General features: G+C 42.3%; 1 protein-coding gene across 1 annotated transcript in view; it reads left to right on the forward strand.

Moving 5' to 3' along the window:
- USH2A (usherin) overlaps positions 1-15200 on the forward strand; it is a 534204-nt gene that overhangs the window by 444056 nt on the left and 74948 nt on the right. The window contains exons 65-66 of the mRNA XM_018556052.1: positions 2757-2915; positions 6244-6406. Of these exons, the coding sequence (XP_018411554.1) occupies positions 2757-2915; positions 6244-6406 (322 nt within the window). The remainder of the gene's footprint in view (positions 1-2756; positions 2916-6243; positions 6407-15200) is intronic.

The raw sequence follows: 15200 nt of genomic DNA on the forward strand, positions 1-15200 counted from the left end.
TATATCAGTGTATATATATATATATATATATATATATATATATATACACAGATACATACATATACACAGACTGTATATTGGCAGAGAGCACCAACAGGGCCAGTAGCCCAAAGCAATGTGAAGTTTATAAAATTCCCAGGGTGGCACCATGCTTTCTTTGATTCCGTGTCCTCTTACTAGTTCTGAGTCAGTATTGAGTGGTGTCAGCACTCCTTTGCTTGCGAGAGTCAGAGAACGGCTGCTTCCTTTTGAGGCTTTTCATACAGGTAGATGATAGACATATATTAATAAGCAAAAATCTGATTAGCTGCTACACCTTACAGCACTTTGCAGTCCTTATTCTTCTTCTGGCTGGCTTATTAAATACTCCCCTATTAAAAAGTCCTTTCTCCACTTCATCAGACTAGAACTAGTATTCAGCACTCTACAATAGAAGCGACGCTATAGCATATTTTTTTTTTCCCCACCAAACCGTTTCACGTTAATTATTCAGCTCCCTGGCTCTCTGACAAATTGTACTTCAGTTATTGCAGATGAAAACATTTATTGAGACATGTGTCCCAGATTCTCACCCGCAGAAGCTGTGAAATATCAACTATTTATTTGTTCGGATAATAATGAATTTCTGATTGCATTGTAAGTTCATAAATGTTAAATAAACTATCAGCGTCGAGTTGTAAATTATGAAAGGCTGCTGTGCCGAGAATATAAACGCACTTGGCGCCTTGTTCTTTAGCGAACATGAAAATCTGTTTTGGCAGCTTGTCATTAGACTCATGGTAACTTTGACATCGAATAACAAAACTGCCATTTGCACTTAAGATAAATCTGTTCCCTCGCTCTTCTCCCAACGTTTTCACACGCCTGGCTAGAATTGTAACAACGCCCCTGTGCTGTATGCACATGTAAAAGCCCAACGCTGTGTTGCCAAGTATATGTGTATGGTCAACAGCAACAGGTTAATGCTGGGCACACAACTTACAACCATCGCATGACTGATTGCAAGGCCAAGTAACCCTCACCTCCCACCTAAATAACATACTGAACACAGTAATTTCAACAAAAACGTAAAGTAATAACATTTATTGGAAGGTTGAATGGCCACAGCGATGTAAACATTTTCAAAATAATAGCAGAACATATTAATAAAATGCTTCGGTCCCTGACGAGTGCCAAAAAACACCACTCACCGCTTACCATGTACCATGACCCATTGTTTACTGTACCAGCCACCGGCCGCCCCTATCCTGGCCAGAGTGGGTACGCCCACCAACAGTTGCCCAAGTTCTTACTGGCTACCAAGCTATAGAGCCCAGTAGCCCCACCATTGGCACTTCCCTACTACTCCGCCCCTTTCCACTTTGCGGAGAGCCATTTCTTCGTCGTCGATGTATGGCACCGCCAGGGACCCGCCTGCCGACCAACCTAGAAGAAAATGAAATCAGACATATTTCCCAAAACACAAACTCCACCTTAAACGCAGAACAGAAATACCCGTTACCCTAACTAGAAAAATTGTATCCCTCCTCCCCAAGTTCCACACTTGCGGAGACTAACTCTTATGAAACATAAAAAACAAACCAAAACAAAAACAACAAGCTAAAATACTAACAGGGAGGGTGGGTGATACTGATTTCCTTTCTCTCCCACCTAAAATGGTTCCCTACTTCACACTGTACAGTAAGATGGCCCCCCTAACTCCACCCCCCCAAGCTAAGCCCACCTATCACTATGCTAGCTTTCCCTCCCTCCCCCCTTTTCAAACCCCAACCGACAAACCCCCTTCCTTCCAATACTTACCTAACCCCTCCTTGTTCAGGTCTGACCTGCCTCAGTCATGTCCTTCCCTCCGTCTATTGCTCCGCAGGGAACTAGACTTGTGTCTTGCGATGGTTGTAAGGTACTTAAAAAAACGTACGATCTGCCTATCTTGGGCAGGCAGATCGTACTTGCGATGATCGCAAGCCGTGCCCCCTTGAGGGGCGTTCTTTTCCGATGACCGCAATGCCGAACGGCCAGTGTGCGCTTACGAACATGCTACACACCCGCCGAACATCGTACGGGTTTTCGAACATGTTCAGGTCCCCACACCACACGATTGCGATAATCGTACGATAATACTACTGTAAGGTGGCACGACTTTTAACTTACGAACATGTTCGAAAACCCGCCAAGCATCGTACGATGTTCGGCAGGTGTGTAGCATGTTCGTACGATAAAAGCCGGACGGGCCGGTGTGCGCAGGGGGGCGCGGCTTGCGATCATCGCAAGTACGATCTGCCTGTCCAAGATAGGCAGATGGTACGTTTTTTTTAAGTACCTTACAACCATGGCAAGACAAAAGTCTTGCCATGGTTGTAAGGTGTGTGCCCAGCCTTCGTAAGTTAAAAGTCGTGCGGCCTTACAGTAGTAGAGGTCGCACGGCTTCCACTCACCTTGCGATAATCGTACGATCGCGGGATTTCCCGCGATTATCGTACGATTATCGTAAGGTGTGTGGGCACCCTAAGAATGAATTGCTTCAGATTACCATAAGCTAGAAAGGTCAGGGGTGGCTTGTGTTAAGGTATTTTACTGCCTGTTAGGAATATGAAAATACATTAATGTCCATAGTCCGGGCACAGGTGCACTTTAAGTCTCCTTTGGTCCCGACAACTCAATTTAATGGCGCTGCTATGTTGTTGTTTTTTCTTGTCAATTGTTTTGTCTTCTTTCAAGGCACCAACTGAAATGATATCACATTAAACTTTTTCTAGGTGTTTACAATTCCAGCATTCCTTTGGAGTTTAACATTTTGCTGAGTACCGGAGGAGCCGCTGGTCAGCATAACCCCGCCGGAGAGAAGCACTTTCTCATTTTAGAGGACCTTATCCCGGGAATGTCACTTTCCATCCGACTGCAAGCTTGTCAGAATGGTACCATAGCACTTTACACCTTCAGGACCAGAGTGATTCCTAGTTGTCAGCGCTGCAGTAGTTGTATTGTTATTATATCTCTATATGGACCCAGACAGTAATAATATTTACATCCTTTGCTGGACTCCAGGCAAACCGCTAAATACTCAGATAAAATACATATACAGAAGCTGATTAAACAGCTAAATAATTTGTATTTCTGTCCATCAAGTACTGATTTTTACAGAGTTCTGCCACACATCACAACCCGATCTGGCAGGGAAAGAGAACTACATTTTCTCTGCTGCCATTAAATAATACTTACTAGTATCCTCTCAAGCTCAGGTTTTGACTGCACAGTGAAAGCAGAAAAAGCAGACTGAGAAGCTCCCCTCCCGCTGTCACTCTGCTCTCTCTTCCTATCAGCATGCTTCTTGCAGTGCAGCACTATTGATGCTGTTTGCGCTGCTTTGCCCTTTCCCAGCCTAAGCTCTGGTTTACAATTTACAGGGGATTGCAAGAGGCGTATACCAAGTCAAAAACAGGTAGTTACACTGAAGTGTATGAAGAAAACAGAGTTCAATAATAGATACAAAGCTGCATTAACTTTTGTCTTTTATAGCTACCCGGAGTTCTTGCTTAAAATTAACCTATGTTTTTCTCATCCAGGCAAAGCAACAACAAGTTTACTATAATACCCCCCCACCCTCCCCCCTCCGCATTATATAATTTCCCTTAAAACTGAACTCCAGACAGATGTAAAAAAAACAATGAATGCAGCTTTGTATTCATCAATAAACCATTCAATGTTTATTTTTTTGGGAATGCAAGTGCCTGAATTTGACTTTCTACCAGCCTTTTGTAATCCCCTCTACAGCCAGCAGAGGCTGGGAGATGGTGCAGGGTGGCTACTTTTGTTCCCCATGGTACCTGTGTGTGTTGTAAAGTCGTCACCGCTCCAATCTCGCTCCTGTGTTGGACTACGGTCTCAATACAAATGAGTAAACTATACGTGAGATTGTAGTCCATCACAGGAGCGAGCTTGGAGCGGTGACTACTTTACAACACACACAGGGACCATGAGGAACAAAAGTAGCCACCCTCCAGAAGGAAGGACAGTGTCAGCCCCAATTCAGAGATGATTTGAGGTTCTACAGCCGAGTGATACACAAATAAGATACATTTTTAGTAATAGTTAAGGTGCTTGCATCTATTTTTAAGATTTAACTCTAGAGTTTAGTGTCACTTTAAGTAGTGTCATCCACTTAGGGGCTGTGTAAATCTCAGGACAGGATGGTCAAAAATATAAATTCATTGGCAGCTAAAACAGCTCCCTTATATGCATTTTATCTATGTGTTTAGCTGTTTCCTGGCTTTCAGCTTCAATTCTCCTGTGGCTATCTTCAGCTGCCAGGAGCAGGAGAAGACACCCTTTGTAATCTAAGTAAGTCATAGCTTACACAGGGCTATGGACTTACCATGTGGCAGCGCTGGTGCTTGAAGATTGGCCCAACTCTGTCACATGGATTGAATCTCATGCTGCTCAATACAAATAATTAATGGGTATTTATTTTGCTTCTGGCAGCTAAATGGAGCGAGGATAGGGGTTAAAACGCTTGAAAGGTTTTAATTGTTGTCTGATTCCCGCTAGAGAATATGAGAAAAAAAAATCTGTGTTATCACTGGAATGAGAATAGAGGGAAAATCTTCATACGAAGGTACTTGTTCCTGAAAGCACTGGGATTTCCCTCACTTTGGGGAAATGTGTTTTGAGACGGAAAATGAAGGAACGCCTTCCCAATGTGACCAAAGTTTTGGCTTTGCATATATTTAAAGCAAACCCACACACATTTGCTTTAAAGGGTCTGCTATGGCTTTGACCTGCCCAAGCTGGCCCAAGCTTTCTTTGAAGTATCTAGGTTTGCCAAGCTCATCGTGTCAATGACTTCTACCAGTCAGTGTTGATTAGTTCCAATCATCTGTGCAAGAGGGGTTACCATTGTCAGTTATGCATCCCTATCAATCCAGCCAATGGCTGCTGGAAAGCTGATAAATCATTTTGGAAATAATCCATCTCACTGTGACACATGATAATTAGAGCTGTCTAATGATATTACATTAGAAAATAAAAGTATTTTTGTTCTTTTAGTGATATTTAAAAACAAGGAGTAAAATAGAAGAAAATGCAATGTTTTGTGCTTTTTTTCCACTCGAGAAAACAAATGCAATCAACGTAAAATGACAGAATATTCTTTCTGTTTATAAAAAATACTAATTGTATATCATTTTAAAGTTTTGAAACCCCCAAAAAGCTAATATAGTATAATGTAGTTATATAGTACATATGTATGCAGTGCAGTGTTCCAGTTTAAATCATGTATTAAATAAATTAAAGAATGTTTTAATGTCTGCCAGTCTGATGTTTGGTCCTGATGCCTGGCTCCCCTCTGCACAATGCGGTTCCTTGCGCTAGTTTTTCCATGTCAATATTGTGTCCTGCAATGATGTAGGGATCTTCAACGCAGTGAGATCAACTGCTTTCTTTTGTGTTTTAAATGCAAACAAAATCAAGAAGGAATGAAGAACCCCTTTAAGAAGGGGTTAGAGCTTAAATGGGAAATAGCTGATCTTACCTAAATAGAGGTTGGGGTCAGGTCTCTGGGAGGAGCCACATGGGTTGGAACTGCAAGGGCTGAGGGGCCTTCTTTTTGGAAAGTCGACGGAGGGAGCAGGTTCTCCCACCCGCCCTCCCTGAATTTTGTGGTTCTGCTGGTTGCAAGGTCCTTTTTATGTCACAGCAGCTTGGCGGGTTAGGGGGTCTTTGCGGCGTCTGAAACTCTGAGTTAGTTACACAAATGGGGGGCCATCAGCTGGTATGGGTGCTTCCTCCTGTTGGTGTCAGTATTTGTTGGGGGGCCTGGCCCCTTGGAACTTGAGAGGAGTAACTGTCCTCGAGCTGGTTGGGGTGCGGCTGGGGACATGGGAGGAGGTTTTAGGAGAGGCCTTATTTGGGCTGTTGGGCACCCAAATACCCCTTCTCAGATCCAACAGTCGTTAACAGTATTTATTTCTATATTATTTTGTTTATTACTTTGGTTATTGGTAAAGTTGATTTGGTTAATAAAAGGGCTGCTGTGGCCATTGAAATCCATGTCACGCAGTCTGTTTGTTTATTGGGGGTTTTTTTAACAGAGGGACGTAATTGACAGATCCATCAGTCAAGTTGCATGAAAAATAGAAAGTGCCTAATATTATATAAATATTCGGTACGAATATAATACTTTTTTTTTAAATTTGGTATGCACCAATATATAACAGCACATTATTGTCATTTATTTTTGCCCTCTAGGTAGTTGCGGTGTTAGTCAACCAGCACTTGTAGCAACTATGGAGGCAGAGCCAGAGGGTCTCAATCCCCCCATGTTGGTTTCAGATGGAGAAAAAGCTGTGAAGATTTCATGGACAATGCCTATGAAACCTAATGGAATTATAATTGGATACACCATCCACAGGTAACATCATGGTCTAGGATGTTTTATGCTTTTTGTAGCAGTTTTGTTCCTCAACACACATTGCCCTGTAGCCTGTGTGCAGCTTGTATACACCTAAACCCTTCTATCTTACAATAAACTGTAGGTAAAACCTTGATACAGAGTAAGGTGAAACTGGGAAGAAAATTTTAAAATCATACATAAGATATACAGTAAACAGCATTGTGCTTTTGGTAAGTGTAGCAGTTTCTGGATATACAGTATTTAGAAGTCCAGATCTCACCAGTGATGTTGCCACAAAGGGGAAGATGGATGATCATCTGCACATGTAGTCCCCATGCGGTTTCCATTTCCTTTTTGTCTAGTGAGGGTTCATTGGAAGAATGGTAGCATTATTATTTGCTGTTATGTGATCGTGTGGAACAAGGGCCGTCCCTGTAATAAGGCAGCCTGAGGTGGTTTGCTCAGGCGGCATCTCTTTGGGGCATATGGCCCTTTCCTGCCAGAGCGTCCCAGGTTGCTAAGAACTCTTAGCAACCAGTAACACTCTGGCCGGTATCTCACCCAGTTCCTGGCAACCAGTGACGTCAGAGAGATGGTCGGGACAGCGTTCACCACGAGCTAGTCTGTGCTCCCCAACACCAAAACCGCACCACAAACTGCCTCACCCCAAGCCATGCTGCCCAAAGAGCAACAACCTCTATCCTGAACACCGACAACCCCCCCTGGAAACATGCATCAGAAGCAACACCTCCCCCCGCCATACCGGCAAGATGTATAGGGACACCCCTGTGAGGGACACAAAAGAAAGATAAATGGTTACCACAGCAAATGCAATGAAATCCTATGCGGTAGTCATGACAGAGGTTGTTTTAGCTTCATGTGGATTAACTAGGGGTTGTAAGAATTTTTAAAAGAAGAGCTTGATGGCCATGTGTCTTTTTTTACCTATGTAACTATGTAAATGAAGCCTTCCTTAGACAATATCCTGCTTCTGAGAGTTGTATACAACATACCAGATATTACACACACAGAGCAGGTGAATGCATAAGTGAAACCTTTCCTATCTACTTCCTTGGAATACATAAAAATGTCCACATCTCCTCTAATAGAAAGTACAGCATTCATTACAACTTTTAGACCCCTTTCAGTCGGACGGTCTGATCAGGTCCGTCTGTCAGTTTTTTTAGGTTTGCCCCATTGGATGCCCAATGTAAGTCTATGGGCAGCTGGATCTAAACAGACAGGTGTCTATTTAAATCCGGTTGCCCTGGCTCCAGCCAGGTCCAGAAAAACTGATGGAACAGTGTTCCGTTTTGCCGGGCTTGGTCATGCCGGATCAAGGGGAATGTGATGTAAACGGACACAAGTCTGATTCCCCCTAGACTGACATGGAGTCCGTTCATTTCGTTTTTTTCCTCCATTGCAAGATGGAGGTAAAAACTGGATGGACACGGATATCACAGCGGTCCTTATACAATCCGTACCAATCTGATCACAAGAGGATTCATGCGCGGATGCAATGGATGGCAGTATGTTGCAGGCCCTGTTCTCATTGAATAAGGCAGAAAGCATCTGCATTGCAGCTCGCTCAAATGATTTCTTAAGCCAAACAAATAATTACAAGTATTATTCCACAACAGTTAAAATCTCAGGAAGGCGAGGGGACAGCGTCAGAGGAAAATCCTGTAAAACGAATTTTGACAGCGTTTGATGTCATCTGATTATTCCAGTCACCAGCCAAACAATGATATAAAGAGTAATATGAAAGGGAATGTGTTACTGCAGAGCACCCTCCAAAGCAATAAACTTCCTGGCGATGTGACACAATCACCTCGCCATCATAATTGTGGCCTGTTTGATAGCTCTGAGCCGCACAGAAGGGCACTGAGTGACACGGATACATTTTGTTTTTTATTTCCAGCGAAATGAGAATAGCGCACTGGGGCTTCCGATACAATCGTTCTATTCACCTATATGAGCATGAATCACTCGACAGTTATTCCGGCTGAAGTTTAAATGTATTTAGACAACAACAATATTAAATCTCTCTGTGATAGCTACATCACAACAACATTTCCTTGTCTATTATTAAGAATGATACACCTACTACTACTGTAATATATATATACAACTATGTATACACCCCATATACTGTACATACACACACACATAAATGTATATGCGCTATCTGCTCAATGGATATTCTATGAAAACCCTATAGGGTCCATTCTTACTTATGCATTACAATAGCAAAAGGGCACCACAATGCACTACTACAACACACCCCAACGCAGTAGTAGAACACACCCACACTGCAGTGCACTGCATGTGCATGGTGGTACGCAGTCAGAAAAATGGTGCATGTGGTGTGTTGGCAGGCTATTCAATTAATAGGCTGGCTTAATTTTTTTTTTTAAACATTCCTATATGCACTAATATACAATAACCAAATTAAATACATTTAAAACGCTTTATTTTCTTTTATAAATACCTTTTTTGTTATGTTTAAATTTTGGTCCTGCAATGTAGCGGGCGGCCATGTTAGAAGAGGGCAATTGCTCCTCGTTCCATGCCTTCTTGCTGTGTCACTCCTGCCTAGCTTCATCATTTTCCATGGCCACATCCCCTTCTGACGATGCGCCGCTATTGCGAGATCTCGCGGCCATTTTTTTTTCAACGGTATGAACGATATCTCATTTCAGTGACAAGGCAATCCCAGTGTGCAATGCTTTGGCACACTGAAGTCATTTTTGCCCTTTCAAAGTAGAAAGTGAATGCTCTGCAAGTGTAAGTGTTTCAAAATCACAGCATTTTACATCTGACATGTCTATGTTATTATTAATCATCATACAGAGAGGGATGTATTGGTAGAATTTGGGTGTAAAGGTCCGCTTTCACGTGCAACACAATCTGGATTAACGCACATTCATTAATATGCAATGTAACGTAAAGATGTGTAATCACTGTAAGTGGACAACAATATATACACAGTGCTTTTTTTCTGGGCAAAAAAGTGCTGGTACTCACTGCACCTTTTACCCACAAAAACCATGTGGCAGCCATCTTTGTTGTGGGCAGGGACGCACAGCGCATGTCCCTGCCCACCACGAAGATGGCCGCCGACAACAAACCTTAATGCCATTTTGGTTGTGGTAGAGGGGATGCACTGAGCTTGCACAAGATGGCCGCCGGCGATGAGGTTTATTGGTGGCAGCCATCTTTTTGGTGGTAAACGGCTCCTGAAAACAAGCGTTATCACCCTGGTGATGCTTGTCTTCTGGCGCCGTGTCTGTACACTTGCCATACAGACACTTGCACATTGTCTGTACGGCGAGGGCACCTTTTTTTTTTATATCTATATGGTAAAAAAAATTAAAGGGATGGTGGTAGGTGCCGGTACTGCATACCGGTGCGTTCCACCAGAAGAAAAGCTCTGTGTATATACAGTAGACATGTGCGTTTTGTTTCGTTCCGAATCAAAATTCGGACCAAATTTCGGAAATTCGTAGATTCGGAGCATACGAATTCCTGTAATAGAACATATCCGAAATCAACCGAAAGCATCCGAATCCAAAATTTCGGATTTGGAACGATTTTCGTCCAAATCCTGTGCGTGCACTGTTGACATTTAAATGGATAAAAACAAATTAAGAAAAGTATTTTAATGTCCCTTTAATAGTAAAGACTAGAGCACAGCAGCCAGAAATGACAAATGTGCCAATTCTGCTACCCCACCTCAAGTTGAATTTTCGGGAATTCGTCCGAATTCCGAATCTACATTCCGAATCAGATCCGAATACGAATCCCGAAACGAAACGCATATAGGACCCGAATTCCAAAAAACAAAATAAAAGAAAACCGAAACTAAACTAAACAAATGTTTAGCCGCTGCACATGTCTAATATACAGTATATATATACACATTATATATAGTTGGGCTTTAAGTCTTATAGCAGATAAAAGTGACAGCACTGAGCATTGATGCGCCTGTATTTGCTTTGTTACATGCTCTTAATTTCAACATTCAGGAGAAGGGCTCACATTTTCTAGTTAACCTACAGTTTCAGAAAATAGTCTAGTGTGACCTATTGTAGAGGGAATTTAGTAAACAAATAGTTTGTTTTGTGTGGAGGGAAATATTTCATGTGTATATAACATTTTATATGTACATCCTATTGCAAAACTAAGTCCATAAAATCATGTACATAGCCGTGCACTCTCTTTTAACAGACTTTAGCATACAAAAACATTTTAGACGATTGAGCACATCTAACCCTGTGGAAACAGTTTGGGGAAGGTCCTTGTCTGTTGCTGCATGACTGTGCCCCTGTACACAAAGCCAGCTCCATAAAAGACATCTAATGCCTTACATATAAAGAGATTTAATGAGTTTGGTGTGGAGTTACTCGAATGGTATACCAAATGGTATACCAGGCTTTCTTGTGGAAAGCCTTCCCAGAAGAGTCGGGGTTGTTTTAGTTGCAACGAGGGGCCAAATCCATATTAATGGCCATGGTTTGTGAATGGATGACCAGCTAGCTAATAAACAGTATAGGTGTGATGGTCAGATAACCACAAACCTTTTCCGATATAAAATTGTATTTATATATTAAATGTGAAAAAATTGTTATTTATTTTATTTAAAGTCATGATCGTGGTTGTTTTAGTTGCAACGAGGGGCCAAATCCATATTAATGGCCATGGTTTGTGAATGGATGACCAGCTAGCTAATAAACAGTATAGGTGTGATGGTCAGATAACCACAAACGTTTTCCGATATAAAATTGTATTTATATATTAAATGTGAAAAAATTGTTATTTATTTTATTTAAAGTCATGTAACTATGAAATATTTATATCATATGATATTTCATATTTACCACTCTATAGGTTGAACTCAATGGACTTGTGTCTTTTTTCAACCTAACTATGTAACCACATTTGTGCTGGCGGCATGTTTTCTTCATTGCTTAATTCCATGCAGTTTAGAGAGTGTATTTCGGTCCGGTGCTGTTTAGCTCTATTCAGGTACAAAGCTCAACGACTCAGAGAAGAGACACACATCTTTTACCCTTTATACAGCTCTGTGTGGAGTGCCAGTTAGAGACAGGCAGTCTACGAGTGAGCAGCTACAGCTAGGCAGTCTTATTAGAAATGCCAGACTACTGTACACATAATGTATTAAATGTATTTATGAAATTTAAATTGTATACAAGTAACAAAATGTCTTTGAAGATCCATTTTCAAACTATCCATTTAATTTACAAAAGTAAAGTTTCCCTGTAAGTGAATTGGACCTGATATGAGCCTCCTGTAATTTCCTGCACAGCAGCACTCAAACTGGGAGGGGGAGCAATAGGACAATGCTACAATGCCCATGTTCTGACAGTAGAAGAGAAGCATGAGCAGAGGGATGACCTCATGCCGCTTTATTGTCCAATCATTAGTCTGGGGGTGTGGTCTGGACTAGGCTCTGCTGCCTCTGCAGCAGAGGTCCAGGACCTGGCTGTGCTGGCTGTCTGGGAGACCTAGTTACAAAGAATTACATATCTTTTGGCAGGTAAAACAACTCCTGTATATGTATTTGCTTTGTGTATATAGCAGGTTTCAGTAACACATATTACACAATCAGGGTTTACCTTTCACCAGTGCAGTAAGAGAGCAGTGAATGATATTTGGCAAATTTGTTTTTGCTCTTCTAATATTGCGTTAATTAATGTTCTTTATACACTCCATAAACCGTTAACACCACTGCACCAATGAGCATTGTGGCTTTCTATTATCCTGCGTTAATGCTGATGTCTCTTTCCATATAAGTTGCACTTAAAAAGTGGGTTAAAAAGTACATTAACCTGTCAATTCGTCTATATGAATCGTGAACGACATTTGACAGCTATACTGTTTCATCAAATTAAAATTTCATAGGCGCCTTCCACACTCAATACTGATGTACATTTCAATCTGACAACCTGCAGCTTACTTTCAGAGATACAAGTAGCAGAAATGCAAATGCGTTTGAGGAATGCCTGATCTAACAAAAAATTCTGCAGTGTTATGTTATCCTGATGTCTAAAGAAATACTTTAATACCATTACTATTAATATACTTGAGCACAGCAGAGTCTACCTAAAAAACAGGTATTTCTATTGCATCACTTCAATCCCAAACTGAGCAAAAGAACGGAGTTTATAGTGGGTGGAGCTATGCCAATCTTCCTTTTTTCCATGGACCAACTGCTTGTTGGCCATTATCAGTGCAGTGTATGGAAACCATGGCTTCTATGCAGTATAGGCTTGGGAGTGCAACAAGGAAGTACAACCTGGCAAGTTAGGGTGGGGTATACCAAAAAAGAACTCCTGTACTGAGCCTCTAATGTGGTGTTGATCAAACTGCAGACCGTGGGGAGGATATGGTTCTTTGCTTGCCTGTATCTGGCACTTGGGGCACTCACACAATGAGGCATTATTCCTCCCACTAACACCAGTGATAGCGCATTATTCCTTCCACTGACATCAAAGATAGGGACATTTTTCTTCTACTGACACAACTGATGGGGCACTATTGATCCAACTGACACCAAAGATGGGGCACTGTTCTTTCCACTGACACCAAGGATGGGGCACTGTTCTTTCCACTGACACCAAGGATGGGGCACTGTTCTTTCCACTGACACCAACGATGGGGCACTATTCCTCGAACTGACACCAACTATTGGGCACTATTCATCCCACTAACACACAATGAAGCATTATTCCCACCGACCAGTGTTAGGACATCTGGGGCTTTTTTATTTACACTGACTACCAACTCTGGGGCTATTTTTACTCCAACTGACCACAGTCTGCCCCCCCTAAAGTCTGAAGGACAGTGAACTGACCCTTTTCTTAGAAAGTTTGAGAACCCCTTTTGTAATATGTTTCTTCAATGCAGTGCAAAGGGAAGTTATAATGTGGGAGTTCAGTAACTCACTGCAACCACCACTAAGAAAAGCACAAAGTACATACAAATGTCATCCAGATAGTCCGCGATAATATATTTTGTTTTTTACATTTATTTTTAATATTTTTAAAAAATAAAATGTGTTCTTAATATATACAACGCAAATGCTCTATCTTTGTAATATACTGTATACAAAACACAGGTGTGAAGCCTAACAGTTTCCCTTTAATTATTTAAAAGCCATTAGGCCCCCTTCATGCTATTCCAATCCATTGCAGTGTATTACTGCATGTGCTTTAACATGCAGTATTTTGCGTGCTAATGGCTGTAGCGTCAAGGCAGCCCATTCATTTCAAATGGGCTGCCAATACATCACAATGGGCAAATGCAGCACACCACAATTCACGGCATGTGCGTGCTACAATACAGTACTTGCACGGGCGTTCACGTGCAGTGTGGTAGTGCACATTTTACCACATGTTACTTTAAAGCAGAAGTTGTCCTAATATTAAGAGGTATACCCCAGAAATAAGGGACCTCTTACACTGTCCCAGTGTTATTTTGTGTCTTCTTTGTGTCATATGATATCCTGTAACATGCCCCATCCATTTGTCTGCCTTCTCTTCCTGACTCTCTTCAGTGGAATATGCTGTGCTTCTTTTCCACGCATCATTTTTACTCCTAATCAAACTACAGTAGCTTGAAAGAGCACTTTAGAAAATCTCTCCTGCATCTCACATAATGCCACAAGAATTGACCTATTTAAATTAGGACAAAAAAGTACTTTGTGTCAAGCAGTATGGAAAAAATGTTCACCTCACATTCGTCTCCCCATCGCATCATGGCGTAATGGTAAATGGAAGCTTTTCACGATCGCTGTGTTAGATGGCGATTATCTACCCATGCAAACACATCCATAAAGGACAAGAGTTTGGTTTAAGCAATGATACAGATAAAACAACCTCCAGACAGAGGGAAAAAAAGGTTCATTTTTATTATCTGCTCAGTAGGTGCTTGTGTTCTGCTTGTAGAATATTTCTGCAATCTAATTTTTTATTTTCCTTTTAAAGGAACCTGTCGGCAAAGAGGTACATGAGCTGCTGTAGCTGACTTGTTTTTGAAAGTGCGTGTTGCACGGTTGTAATCCTGGCTTCACCACATCATTTAATCTCCCTGCCACCCCAAGGCCAGGCTCCGCAGTGCACCCCGGCTTCCCCACACTACATTTAGTCCTGCCTTCCCAAAGCAGGACTAAATGTAGAAGGCAACTTATCGCCCGGCGCCCGGAACTTTATGTTCCAGGCGTCGGGGATTCCACACCACTGCCGCCCCTCTGCGCCCTGCCGCCCAGAGGCCTGGCCTCGGTGGCCTTGTGGGGAATCCGAGCCTGGGTGAGACACTGGACACCTAATATTTTCTGTTAGGAGAGCGAGACATGCTCCTGAACAGTCTTTCTCGGTCTCCCTCAGGCGACATCTCATGGGGGGTGGCAGGCAGTGTGGTGTGGCCGTTCTGCTGCACAATGTTTGCCTGCCACACCTTTTCCAGCCAGAGCATCCCAAGTTGCTAAGAGCCAGGTGAAGAGATGTGTAAGGACCAGCTCTTTGCAACCTGGGATGCTCTTGCCAGCATCGTACCGAGCTCCTGGCAACTAATGGCAAAAAAAACTAAGGATGCCTCTGGGTTGACAGCCAACAGACAACCGGCCACTGCCAGCGATGTCCCTGCCTCTCTGACTGATTGCATCATCCTCAAAATCCCATACCAGACCCTTAATCCGAGCACTGGTAGGGCAGGAAAGGGGGAGGGATGAGCGGGCCACATGCTCTCGGCATTGGGAGGGTGCTTTTCCAGGGGGGGGGGTCACGGGACT

This window comes from Nanorana parkeri, unplaced genomic scaffold, assembly GCF_000935625.1.
Source record: "Nanorana parkeri isolate BGI_ZX_2015 unplaced genomic scaffold, ASM93562v1 scaffold1, whole genome shotgun sequence".
NCBI classification, from domain to species: domain Eukaryota; kingdom Metazoa; phylum Chordata; class Amphibia; order Anura; family Dicroglossidae; genus Nanorana; species Nanorana parkeri.